At 47.3% G+C, this 12,755-nt stretch overlaps 2 protein-coding genes across 5 annotated transcripts in view; both read left to right on the plus strand.

Moving 5' to 3' along the window:
- ARHGEF9 (Cdc42 guanine nucleotide exchange factor 9) overlaps positions 1-12,755 on the plus strand; it is a 379,846-nt gene that overhangs the window by 239,603 nt on the left and 127,488 nt on the right. The gene's annotated exons all lie outside the window — the stretch shown is intronic.
- Positions 11,493-12,324, plus strand: LOC140515677 (uncharacterized). The gene has a single exon (XM_072626509.1). It carries the CDS (start codon positions 11,701-11,703, stop codon positions 11,878-11,880), a length of 180 nt encoding a protein of 59 aa, XP_072482610.1. The 5' UTR covers positions 11,493-11,700; the 3' UTR covers positions 11,881-12,324.

The raw sequence follows: 12,755 nt of genomic DNA on the forward strand, positions 1-12,755 counted from the left end.
CTTAGGATGCTCAAATAAAATGGTTTCTGTAAACTGTGGTTGTCAGTTCTTTGAATTACTAGGCAGAATGCTTCCCAAGCTTGAGTCTTTGTGTATCTGGTCTAGCATTGAGCCTGGTAATAGACAAAGGGGTCGACTCTCCTGACCCTGGAAGACAAGTGTCAGTCCCAGGGCTTGATTCCAAGATAAAGTAGCCAGGTCAACACTGTCTCTCTTCTCCCATTCATTCACTTTCTCCCCACTTACCATGGGGAGAGTCATGGGTGTGCTCTCTATAGGTTTGACAGGGCAGACCAAACCTCTTGATTGCAGGCCAGCGACTGGTTCTGGTGAAGAATAATCCTCCAAATTGAAGAGAGATCACCAAATAGTCAAACTGAGAGGGGCCCCAGATGGCATCTGATTCAACTCTTATAGCAATTCCAACAAATGATCCATCTACCTTCTCTTGAACACTTCCTGAGATGGGGATCTCATTACCTGTCAAGGTAGCCAGCCAGTCTCTTTGGGATAGCTTTCATTGTTGGACCTTTTTCTTGACATCAAGGCAAGATCTGCCTCTTCATCTCAGTTCTACTGTCTGGCTCAGGCAGAATAAGTTGCTCCCAAATGCAATGCCCCGGGCTTTGAGTCAAGGGACCTGACTTTTAACCCCAGATCTGGCATGATCTAGTGGACTTATTGATGGCAAGGATTCTTACCTCTCTGATCCTCAGTTCCCCTGTCTTGAAAATGGAAATTAGAATTCCACCCCACCTCCCAGGGCCGCAAAGAAGACTGAGTAGAAAGAAGGGTGCTTGGATATTACTGACATGAGAGGACTTTTTATCTGGCACCAACAAGCATCCTTTCTGTTGTAGGAATGCAGCCCTTGATTACATGCTGCATTTCTTTTTGTGACCAATTTTCCCTCTTTTGTTCCATTTGCCAGGCTGAGTGCCCCCAGCCTTGCAGATTGGGCCCATTCCTGTATGGGCCTTAGGGCTGATAGACCCTCTCAGCAGGCAACCACTCTGCCTGAAGAGGCTGAGCAGGCAGGGTGAGGGGCACTTCCAGTCTCCCCTGGGGCCATCAGGGATGGCAGCCACAACAAGAGTAGCAACAGCTTCTCTGAAATGCCATGCCTGCCTCAGCAGCATCCGCTTGTTCCTAGAGATTTTGGAAATACAGCACAAGGGGAAGATGGCACCTACTACATGCCACCTGCTGTGCCAAGTGTTTTACAAATATGACCTCATTTGATCCTCACAACAATCTTGAGAGTTGGGTGCTATTATTATCTCTATTTTACAAGTGAGGAAACTGAGGCAGACAGGTGAAGTGACTTTCCAAGGTCATAGAGCTAGTTAAGTATCTGAAGGTGGATTTGAACTCAGGCCTTCCTGACTCTAGGCCCAATGTTTTCTGGTTCACTGTGCCACCTGGCTGCCAAATAGATAGGGTAACATAAAATGGCAGGCTAACTCTGCTCAGAATCAACAGATTCATTGGGATGTCAGGGAGGACAGTCAGTGAGTGGTCCTCTTTCCTTCCTGATAGCACAGAAAGACAAGATATGACAAAGCAGAAATACCAATATTTCACCAGCTGGAAATGTTTTGGTGCTGATGGGGCTGACCACTAGTGTGGGTGGCCTAGCAGTGTGTGCTTGAGGAAATGAATGTGTCTGTTAGACATCAGCACTCCAGAAGAAAACTGGAGACCTATCTGACTGGTAATGGACAATGGCTTCTCATACTTGGTTTTGTTTGTCTGCTTCCAGCAGTGATATCCTCAGCGGGCCTTTTCTCCATCTTCATTCTCCTTGACCTCTCTGCAGGCTTTGACACTGTGGATCACTTTCTCCCCCATGATGCTCTCTTCTCTTTTGGTTTTCAGGATACTGCTCTCTCTTCTGGTTCTCCTCCTCTGTCTCCGACAGCTCCTTCTCTGTCTCCTTTGCTGGATCCTCCTCCAGATCAAGCTCTTGAATGATAGGTGCCCCTGGGGCGCTGTCCTGGGCCAGCTTCTTATCCACCTCTATCCTGCTTCATTTGCTGATCTCATCAGCTCCCATGGATTCACTTACCATCTCTCTGCTGAACATGCTCAAATCTTCCTGTGCTGCCCCCACCCTCTGCTGACCTCCAGTCTTGTATCCCCAACTACCTTTTGCATAGCTAGCTGGATGTCCAGTAGACATCTCAAACTCAACATATCCCCAGCTGAACTCAATCTCTTTCCCCTCAAACCAGGGGTGGAGAAGCTGTGGCCTCGAGGTCACATGTGACCCTCTAGGTCCTCAAAAGTGACCCTTTGACTGAATCCAAACTTCATAGAACAAATCCCTTCTAGGTCCTTAAGGGTGGCCCTTTGACTAAATCCCAGCTTCACAGAACAAATCCCCTCTGGGTCCTCAAGTGTGACCCTTTGACTGAGTCTAAGTTTGACAGAACAAATCCTTTTATTAAGGGGGTGTGTTCTGTGACATTTAGATTCAGTCACAGGACTGCACTTGAGGACCTACAGGCCCACATGTGGCCTTGAGGCCTCAGGTTCCCCAACCTTGGACTCTAGCCATACTGGCTTTCTTGCTATTTCATCTCCCATCTCCACATCTTTGCTTAAGCTGTCTCCCACACCTGCATGCCCTCTATCTTTATCTCCACTTCTTAGAACACTTTACACAAAGGCTACTTATGCAGGAGGTCCTTCTTCATCCCTTCAGCCCCGAATCCTTCACTTTGTGTCTCTTCTGTATTTACTCATCCCTGTGCTTGTGCCTCCTCCTTTAAAATGGAAGTTCCTTGGGGGCAGGGATTGTTTAGTTTCTGTCTTTCTATCCCCAGGGTCTAGCACAATGCCTGGCATAAGGGGATTATTTATGAAGTGCTTGTTGATTAATTGGTGACAGTTGGCAAAACCCCTTAGGCTTTACATCTCTCTGTTTTATGCTTAGCTTAATAATAAGAATAAGCTCACCAAACCAAGTTCACTGTTTTTATATCTTTCAAGGGATCCTGTATGATTTAAATGTATGTATGTATGAAACATCTTTGCTTGGTGCTTTCAGCAAAAACTGACCGTATACTACCGAACTGCTTGGCAGATCCGGAAAGGATGAAAGCAAAAGCCTAGAATGTTCAAGTTGGAGAGAGCCTTAGCAGTCAGTTTGATCAAACATCCGTTTTAATGTTAATGACCAGGACAGGCAGCCTCGTGTATTGCATGGTGACCTCCCACTTGGGAAGATGTGGGCTTAAGACCTGCCACATACTGGCTATGCCAACCTGGGCAAATCATTTAACCTCTCAGTAGCTCAAGCAATTTTTGGAGGCTAGAAATTACAGAGAATATTCATGCCTACATTAGTAGATGGAGTTTTCTCTTTGGGAGTTCCCCCCAATGGTCCGGTCCAAAATGATGATGATAATGAAAACAATGCTGGATCAGAGGCATCACTACATGGCTATCTCTGTTCTCCCATCTTTCAAGGAACCTTCACCAGTTTTGACAGGTGCCTGGGAAACACTGCTGGAAGCACACCTTTAAGGCAGTATTTGGCTGGATCCATTTTTTCCCCTTAGTCAATAAACACAGTGGGATCTTGTACTTACTACATCTTTCTGTTCCATGTGATGCTTAAGGTGCATCTGTTATAACACACTACTTGTGAAAGGCTACACACTCTTTTCTAATATCCTCATCCCCAGATTCCTGGGGAGATTATCTTCATATATATTGGTTTTTTTCCAGTGGTAATAAGGTCTGGGCTGTTTTGTTTTTTTCCTGCATTTTTGGTATCCTCTCCTTCAGACATTTTATTTTTATTTTTTTCATCAGATATTTTGAAAATTGTTCCCTTGACAACTCCCAAATTATATTGTCTTAAGCATGGTTGTCCTTTGTGTATACATGGTCTAACCTAGCTGCTTTTTCCCTCTTTGTTTTCTTCTGTATGATTTATACTTCCTGCAGAAGTATAAATATCAGGAACTGTGATATTGGCTGATGTATGTTAGAGCCAGCGTGACCCTCAAGAGCTGATCATCAGATTTTCAGTGGGAACATTTACACTTCAGAAATCAGCCCACTACCAATCAAGGGATGGAGAAAATGTTAATAATGCAGATTCAACTTAAGTCATTTACAAACTTTTGGTGGGGGAGGGTGACAAGAAGCTAGGTAGCTGTTAAACATTCACCATACCCCTGGATGGCAAGAGTCCAAATTTTGGATTTATTGTCTTTGGGCTCTATTGTCCTTGATGGGCTAAAGAGAGTTTGTTTTTGAAATTTTACAGATCTTTTCCATCTTTCACCTGCTTGTTGCTCTCCTTCCAGCCTCATCCTGAAATATCCTCAGGATGACTTGTTTACTTAGTTGGGTCTCTCACCAAGGTTTCTTCAAATCAGTTTTTTCCCTTTGCTCTTTCTGCCGGTTTATGAAGTGATAACTGCTCATAATCTTGCACCGTCCTTCTACAGAAGATTTTACAAATGAGTTTATATTCTGAACTTGTATTATCCTTGGCTGCCATCTCCCTCTACTTGGCAATTTTATCAAGTGTTTGCTGATGAGCCTCTTGTTAGGCTCTTTTGGTCTTCTCATTACGGTAATTGATTTACACGAGTTATACTTCTGTGTAAAATAATTATCATCTTTGTCCTTTCTTCCATACATATCTTATTTTTCAGCGTCAATACTTGTTTAAATAGGTAAGATTAGAGTTGTTTTAATTGCGTGACAATCTTTTTTCTCGCATTTTCATACTACCTTCTAGCTTTGTCTTTGCTGTGACCTGACCATGGTCTGACTGTACTGTGGGAATGCTTCCAACATCAGGAATGTGTTGTCTGGTAAAATATCATCAGTCTGCTTTTGGATGGTGGTGTTTTGTGATTGCTTTGCCCCAGCAGTTTACAGTTCTTTTCTTGAATCAAGCATTTGTGACATGCAGACTAGAAGTTTCTCTGTCCTCTCTGCTTCCTTATTCTAGAACCATATTTTCTATCATTGTCTTTCCAGCCTCCCCTATGCCCACCTTTGCATTGAAGTTGTCGCTCATCTATGTGTATGTTGATTTTGTTTGGAGGGCTTTATGAAGTTCTTTATTGAATTTCTCTATCTCTTCATCCTCTGCAACAGACGGTACATAAGCCACAATTTTTATGTGTGTTGTTTTGTTTTGTTTTTGCAAATATTTATCGTCAGCGCTGCAAAAGGAGATGATCAAGTGGGGGAAATGATGTTTCTTGTTGCCTTTGGACACATGATAAAATTAATTCTGCCAGCTCTTTTCTTTGCCTTCCCTCTATTTTGTGGCGTTTTTCCTTTTGTCTCCTGGTTCTGTTTACAGCACAAATGTCTAGATCTCTTTGCTCTGGTTGCATGTCCACTGGTTGGGCATTGTACAAGAAGCTCACTTTTTGAGGACCAACAGTTCTGTTGCTTCATATTTATAGACCATCTGAAAAAAGTGGGTTATTTTTAATATCATGTGGCCATTGTGTTTTTCGCCTGCTCTGCCGTCATCACTGCAGTAACAGAAGGGGGCTGCACAGAAGAGAGGGGGATTTTGTATTTTTCTCTGCTTCGTGGTTGCCATGGTCAAAGAATTCATCGTTAAGTTGGCCAGCTTACTGGTGGTGATGAGCCTCTCAGTATTTAATTAGGCCAGTCCTTGAGAAACAGACACAGTCTGTTGCTAGGACTGCAAAGTTCTATGATATATAATTAGAACTCATGGCTGACTTAACAGTCACTCATTTGGGCTAGAGTTTTTCCCCCCTGTACAACATGGAGTACATGTGTAATCATGCTCATTTTGCAGATGAGGAAATTAGTGTCCAGGATTACTCACCTAGTAAGTGGCAGAACTGGGGCTCCAACCCCAAATCGAGGAATCTCTGACCTCAAAAATCCACCATGCCTGACAAAGGATCCTCAGGGGAGCCTTTCCACTTATGGCGTGCTCTAATGGTTGGGAGATTTTTCCTTAGTTGAACCTCAGTTTATCTTTCTGTCATTTCCACCCATCCTGCTCCTTCCTGCATCCTTCCTTCCTTGTCTGTATCTTAACATATCATCCCTTTATATAACCCATTCTAGGATCTTTGCACACTCCACTTGCTTTCCTTTTCTAAAAATCGGGACTCTGTCCTTTTCCTGGCTTGCAGTATGTCTCCTATTTCTCCCCATCTTTCCAAGACAGTGACTCAGCAATCATATCTGTCAGTTTTCTCAGCACCTTGGGAGGCCCTGGACTTGGAGTTAGGGCCTTCTGATTCCAAGACCAAACTCTTTTTTACTACATGGTACGGGAGATGGGGTGTCAGGAAAGAGGCCCTAAGTATAGCTGGGAAGCTAGCACTTCACTGAGCAAAGGGGTTTGGGGTTTGGGCTGCCCTTTTTTCTGTTGCTAATAAGCGACTAAGGGCCAAGGAAGGATGGTGGTTGTGAAGGTCTGTTCTGCCAGGGGCATCTCCTTGGCATTTCCTGATGGGGTGGTCACTCCTGCTCTGTTTTCTTTTCCTTTAGAAAGTGGGGTAGCTAGCTGCCTGGGCTTACTTCCTGGCACCAAGTCAACAAATAAATCTGATCATCTGAGAAGCATTTATTTATTCTCTGAGACCATTTCATCTTGTAAGGACCAGTTTTCATAGACTGAGGCATTGGAGTTGGGGTTTGACTTATTCAGGATCACTTGGAGCAGAGATGGCTCTACAGCCTTAGCGAGTCTCCTGACCACCAGCCCATGCTGGTGGCCTGATGTTCTGCTTCCTCCTCCTACCCCCCAGTATGTCGACTCAATGTTCTTCCTCCCCCCTCCTAATATGTCAAGATCCAGTATACTAGAATACATTGGGGTTTTGAGAAAACCTCCCAGTGGGGGCCTGTGGGTTTCTCTGGCTATGTTCTTACCTAGGCCTCTCCTTCCTCTTCCCAACCTCCAACTTCCCCCTGCCCAGCAACCCCTGGCCCTCTTTGAACCCTTCTGAATCCCAAGTCCATTCCTGTCTTATCTTGGGATGCCAAATTATGACTCCTGGCAGCATCTCAGTAGCCACTACCCTTCTGCCTCTACTCTTCTCACTTGCTCCCTTTTCTCCCTTTTCTTTCCTCTTTCTCTCACATCTCCAGCCTCTCTCTCCCACTTTCTTCTTGTCACCATTACCCCTTTTCCTATCTCCTCCAGCAAGGCCCACTTTTCCCTCTCCCCTTCCTCTTTTTCTCTCTTCTCATTTCCCTTCATCTTCCCCTTCTTCTATTTACTCTCTCTTCTCACCCCTCTGTTCATTTCTTTCCTCTCACCCCATTTTATAGAGGAAGAAACTGAGTCCTAAGAAGGGGAAAGGACTTGCTTGAGACTTCCTGCTTGATCACAGATCTAGAACTGAAAGGAACCTCAGAGGTCATCTAGTGCAACCTGCTCATTGTACAGAGAGGGAAACTGAGGTCCCAAGTTAAATGACTTGTCCAGGGTCATACCAAGGATCCTAAAACTAGAGTCAGAAGAGACCTCTAGTGCCAGCTAGTCTCATTTTAAAGTAGAAACTGGAGTCTAGAGAAGGAAGGGGCTTGGGCCAGGCCCTACAAGCAGCAAGTGGAAGAGGCTGGAATTGAACTCAGGGCTTGTTTGCAGAGTTCACAGAGCCAGGCAGTTCTCTTTCCACTTTGACCTTGGAGTTCTAACTGCCACATACTGACTTCAGGATCCATGTTATCCCTCTCTCCAACCAGAATTTGGCCTCAGTGTTCTCTGAGAACACTCCCAACTCTATCTCACTTGTCTCCTCTAACCTGCAGCCTCCCAAGGTGACTCAAAGGCTGCTGTCCATGGTCTAAGTAATCCCCAAGGCCTGCCACTCCCTGTTCATTTTCTCTTGTAAAGTCTGACCACCTCAAAACAGGCAGCAAGAGATCTGTGGGATAGGAGGCAAGAATTATCCTGGCAAGAAGTTCAGGCTACTTACTGGGCATCTCTATTTAGGCTGTGACCACTAGAGGACAGCCCAGGCACTCTTTCCCTGGGGAAAATCATTGGCTCTTGGGATTCAGAGCTGGGAGTAACTGCAGAGAGATTCATGGCAATCCTAGATTGGCATAGCTTAAGGCTCAGAGTCCAACCGCCTTGTTTTCTACATGAGGAAACTGAGGTCCACAGAAAGGGACATCACACATATGACTTTGGGACAGAGCTGTGATTCCAACATAAGTGTCCTGCTTCCCCTACACTATAGTTTCCGGGTAGTGGTTCACAGTGGCTTTGGGGCCAAGAGGAAAAAAGATTGGACAGGCCAAATTAGGACCTTGAAATTCTCTGTCTTTGAGCCTATGAGGCAGCTTGAAAGATGTCCTCATCGACGAGCCTATGAGGCAGCTTGAAAGATGTCCTCATCGACACTGAGCAGAGCTCTTCTGTCTCACATTCAAGGCAAGGGTTATCTAGACTTTTCAAGCCTGTAGCTTCAATGGTGGGAGGTCCCTACAGATCCTGGAAACAGCACTGGGCTGGGGTCAGGAAACCTGGGGAAGGGTGTCCTTCCTTGGATAAGTGACTCCACTTTTCAGGCCTGTTTCTTCTTTCTTAAAATGGGGCTATAATACCTACCTTACAGGATAAAATGCCCCAAAGCTTGATAAGTGTTAAACTGCTCTCTCTCCTCCTCTACTCCCTCCCTAAACTACCCAACAACCAGCCCCCACTCACTTCCCAGGCCCAGGGGATGGTCGAACCCTTGCCCCTGTCACGCCCCAACTCCCAGACCTTGTGGAACCTGAGTATTGTTGAGTATAGTTATCTTAGACTCATTTTCATATAATCACCAACCAAACTCCCCCTTTTTTGGAGTTTGGAGCTCTGCTGGATAGCAAGGACTCAGTTGGCCAGGGGTTTCCCCTGAGAGCTGCTGACACCTTCAGAAAATCCGGAGGCAGGTGAGCACATTCATCACGGTTCTGTTTGGTCAATAAAGTGGGGAGGGCCCAGAGAAGGATCATGCCCTATAGTTCTGTAGTTCTTTATGGTTTTAAAAGCATTTTCATGGCCAAGGAAGCCAAGATTCAGGTGAAAGGACTTGCCCAAGGTCATCCAGGGAGTCAAGGCTTAAAAAGGACATGATTTGGTGTCAGATGGACCTGGGTTTGAATCCTAAGCTCTACCACTTAGTTCTTGTGTGACTTTGGACAGATTCCTTCCCTTCTCAGGGCCTGGAGTTGTTCCTTTGTACCACAAGAAGATTGGGCTAGCTGGCCTCAAAGGGCCCTTTCTAGATCTAGGATCCTATGATCCAGGATCCCAGAGCTATGGACTGCTGAGCTAATTGATGTTTTGTCCACTGTATCCCAGTGCTTGCTGGGAGGATGCCAATCCACTTCTCCATCAGTCCAATCAAAGAGTAATTAGGGACAGAAGTATGCTGGGGACCAGAACGAGGAATCAGAGGGTGCATTTCAAGGCAAGGAAGAATTGTGTTTTCTACTATCTATAGTGGAGGAATCTGTGCACCAGCCTTATTCCTACAGGGAATCAGTTGACCAAATATTCCCTGCCCCCCTAGTCTGGGACTCAGTTTCTTTGAATCAGTACATTGGAATCGGGCAGGCTAGTAGAAAATGCCCTGGCCTTGGGATTAAGGAGCCTTAGGCACTAGGCCTGGCCCTTGTCCCTAAAGCCTGAAGATTTCAAAAAATGTCATTTCCTTCTGTGGGTCTCGGTTTGCTTATCTGTGGTGGAGTGGAGGAGAAAGACCCTATTGGATCAGGAGTCAAATAGCTGGGGTTTGAGATCAGTCTGTGATACTTGCTTACAGCTTACAGGGCTCCCCTGTAACGATGAGAAATATACCTGTCTACCTCACGTCTGAGGACCATTGGGAAGAAAGCACTGGACATGGGAACTGGTTTGTATTTGGCGCAGAGGACCCCTAAGATCCCTGTCAGGCCCTGTGACCTCAATGCCAGTGTAGGACTGGCTTGGGAATCATAGCAGCTGAGTGCCAATTTGACCTCTGCTACTCACTGCCTGTGTGACCTTGGGCAAGTCATTTTTACTTCAGTTTCCTCATGTCAAATAGAGTTGGAATAAACAAATTCCAATGATTTCATTATCATCTTGTGCTTAACCTTTTCTCATCTGTAAAATGAGGGAGCTTGAATAAATTAACTCTGATGATCCTATTATCATTCTGTACTTACTACCTATGTGATCTTGGGCAAGTCTCTTTCTGGGTCTGTTCTTCCCCTATAAAAATGGAGGGGTTGGACTAGTTGGCTTCTGTAGCCCCTTCCAGCTCTGCTATATAGCCCCATACGTACTAGCTGGGTACAAGTCACCTCTCTTTGAGCCTCAGTTTGCAAATCTAGAAAACATGTTGGAACTATCAGGGCCTTTAGCCATCATCTATGAATCGGTTAGCTTTAGCTCAATGATCCTCAGTTTCTCCATCTGTGAAGTAAGGAGTTTGGAGCAAATGCTCACTAATATCTCTTCCAACTGATTCTTTCCCGACTTGGGAAGCTGCTTGATGAGTGGTCAGACTTTGTGGTTAGAGGTCCTGGGTGTGCATCCTGGGCTGGTACTTCCTAACCATGTGACCTTGGGTTATCAGTGCAGTAATATGTGCCAGGCACTGGGCTAAGCTGTGGAGATCCCAGGGCCAAAACTGAGTTCAGTTGCCTGTGGGTTGTTTTGGGCAGATCTCTTTTCTTCTGTCTGAGCCTCATTTTTCTCATCTGTAAAGAATAGGAGAGTTGAGTAGATGCTCAGGGACCTTCCAGCTACCTATGGGTTTATGACTGTCTGTGGGCCTCAGTTTCCTCCTCTGTAAAGTGACTCAGTTGGGCTGGCTAGATCCCATCAGTTCCCTACCAGTGCTATCTCTGTGACCCTATGATGATCCTACATGGGCCTCAATTGCCCCCTCTGTAAAATGAAGAGGTTGGATTTACTGGCCTAAGGGGCCCTCCTTCTCCAGAGCTTACGATGCTTGGCTGACTCTCCACCCAGTACCACCTTTTCCATGCCCCCTCTGGGCCTCTTTCCTTGCCAGCCACTGCCGTCCTGACCTCCATGCCCTCTGCGTTTCCCAGTCTCTCCTCGACATAAAAGCACCTTCTCAGTGGCTTGGGCATCGTGATTGACAGCCGGCCCTTCCCCCCCCTTCCCCTCCTGGGCCCGCGCTAACCAATGGGGGCGAGTGTTAGTTTGCGTGACGAGCCGCTCCAGCTGCGGGGCTGCGCAGGCTGGGGGCCGCCGGGTGTGGACTCAGGCTCGGGTGCGAGGCTGGGGCTGAGGGCTCTAGGCAGGGCAGGGCAGGGCAGAGCGCAGTGCCAGCTTCGGGCTCACGCAGGCAGCCGGAGGTGCAGGAGAGCAGAGGAGGGGAGGGGAGGCGAGAGAACAGAGACAGAGAGACAGAGAGAGACGGCGAGCGGAGGAGAACCAGAGGGGAGGGGGGCCCAGAGTCTCGGGCTTCTCTTCTCTCTCTCCAGTGGGACTGGCAGCATCTCCAGGTGCTGATCGGAAGTATGCTGGATTCCCCCGACTTGAGCGTGAGCTAAGCTTCCGCCAACCAGCGGGGGAGAGCAGAGCAGCCCAATTTGAAGAGCAGAGGGGGAAGCTCGCCGCGCGCCCCCTCCACGCCACGCTGCGCCGCGTCGCGCCGCGCCCCACCCCAGTGCCCCCTCCATTTTCAGCCTCTCCCCTAGCATGCTGGATGTATGGACAGTTTGGCAGAGCAGAGATTGACGACTCCGAGCCTGCCGGCCCCACACCTGGAGCATTATAGCGTTCTGCATTGCACCATGACCCTGGACGTGCAAACCATCGTGGTGTTTGCCGTGATTGTGGTCCTCTTGCTCGTCAATGTCATCCTCATGTTCTTCCTGGGGACCCGCTGAACGCTTGGACTGTGTGGCCAGTGGAGCTGCTGCTGCTGCTGCTGCTGCTGCTGCTGCTCCTGAGGGCTCCAGCCTCTGAATTCATCTGGAGGGAGACAGCGAGAGAGTGAGGAGGCGCAGAGACCCAGAGAGGGAGAGAGATACACACACTCACACAGACACACACACACACACACACACACACACAGACACACAGACACACACACACACACACACACACACACACACACAAGACAGAGACAGGAGAACCACAGAGACAGAGCTTTCTGCCTGGGGGGGAAGGCGCCTGGAGTTTCAACATGGCTTCACTGTGATGTGTATGACGTTGGTATATTCTCTCCCTAAATCTTTTGTTGAGCCTTGTCTGTTGGGTATAGCTGGGGCTTTTTTTGCTTTCCCCGGGGCTCAGACTTCTCCCTAGCCTGTATGTGGGTGCCGCTTGGCGGGGAGGGGGCTTGCGGGGGAAGGTGTGTGTACCCAGCTCCGGCTTTCGGGGCTCTGTGGTTTGGGAGTAAAAAATACCCAAACCTAACCTTTGGGGTTCTTCAGGGAATTCCTGTCTCAATTTCTAGCCACCCTGGATTCTTTAAGGGAGGGGGAAGGGGCGGGGATTTGCCTAAGGTTAGGGGCTGTGGAAAAGAGGGATGAATTCTGACAATCCGAGAGAGCCTTGGGTTTCACATTGGACCTGCTAGAATGAAAAGCAAAATCCTGGGAAAACGGTGGGCACTGAGAAAATGACTCTCAGCTTTCGATCCCCTTCCCTCTTCCCCACAGAGGAGCAAGGGTTTTCTGAAAGATGAGGTTGGGGTGGGGGCTGCCATTGGGGTTTGGCACCGGACCTTCTCCCTCGAAATCTCAGTTGGCCATCCAAG

The sequence above is a fragment of the Notamacropus eugenii genome, chromosome X (genome assembly GCF_028372415.1).
Source record: "Notamacropus eugenii isolate mMacEug1 chromosome X, mMacEug1.pri_v2, whole genome shotgun sequence".
Taxonomy (NCBI): Eukaryota; Metazoa; Chordata; class Mammalia; order Diprotodontia; family Macropodidae; genus Notamacropus; species Notamacropus eugenii.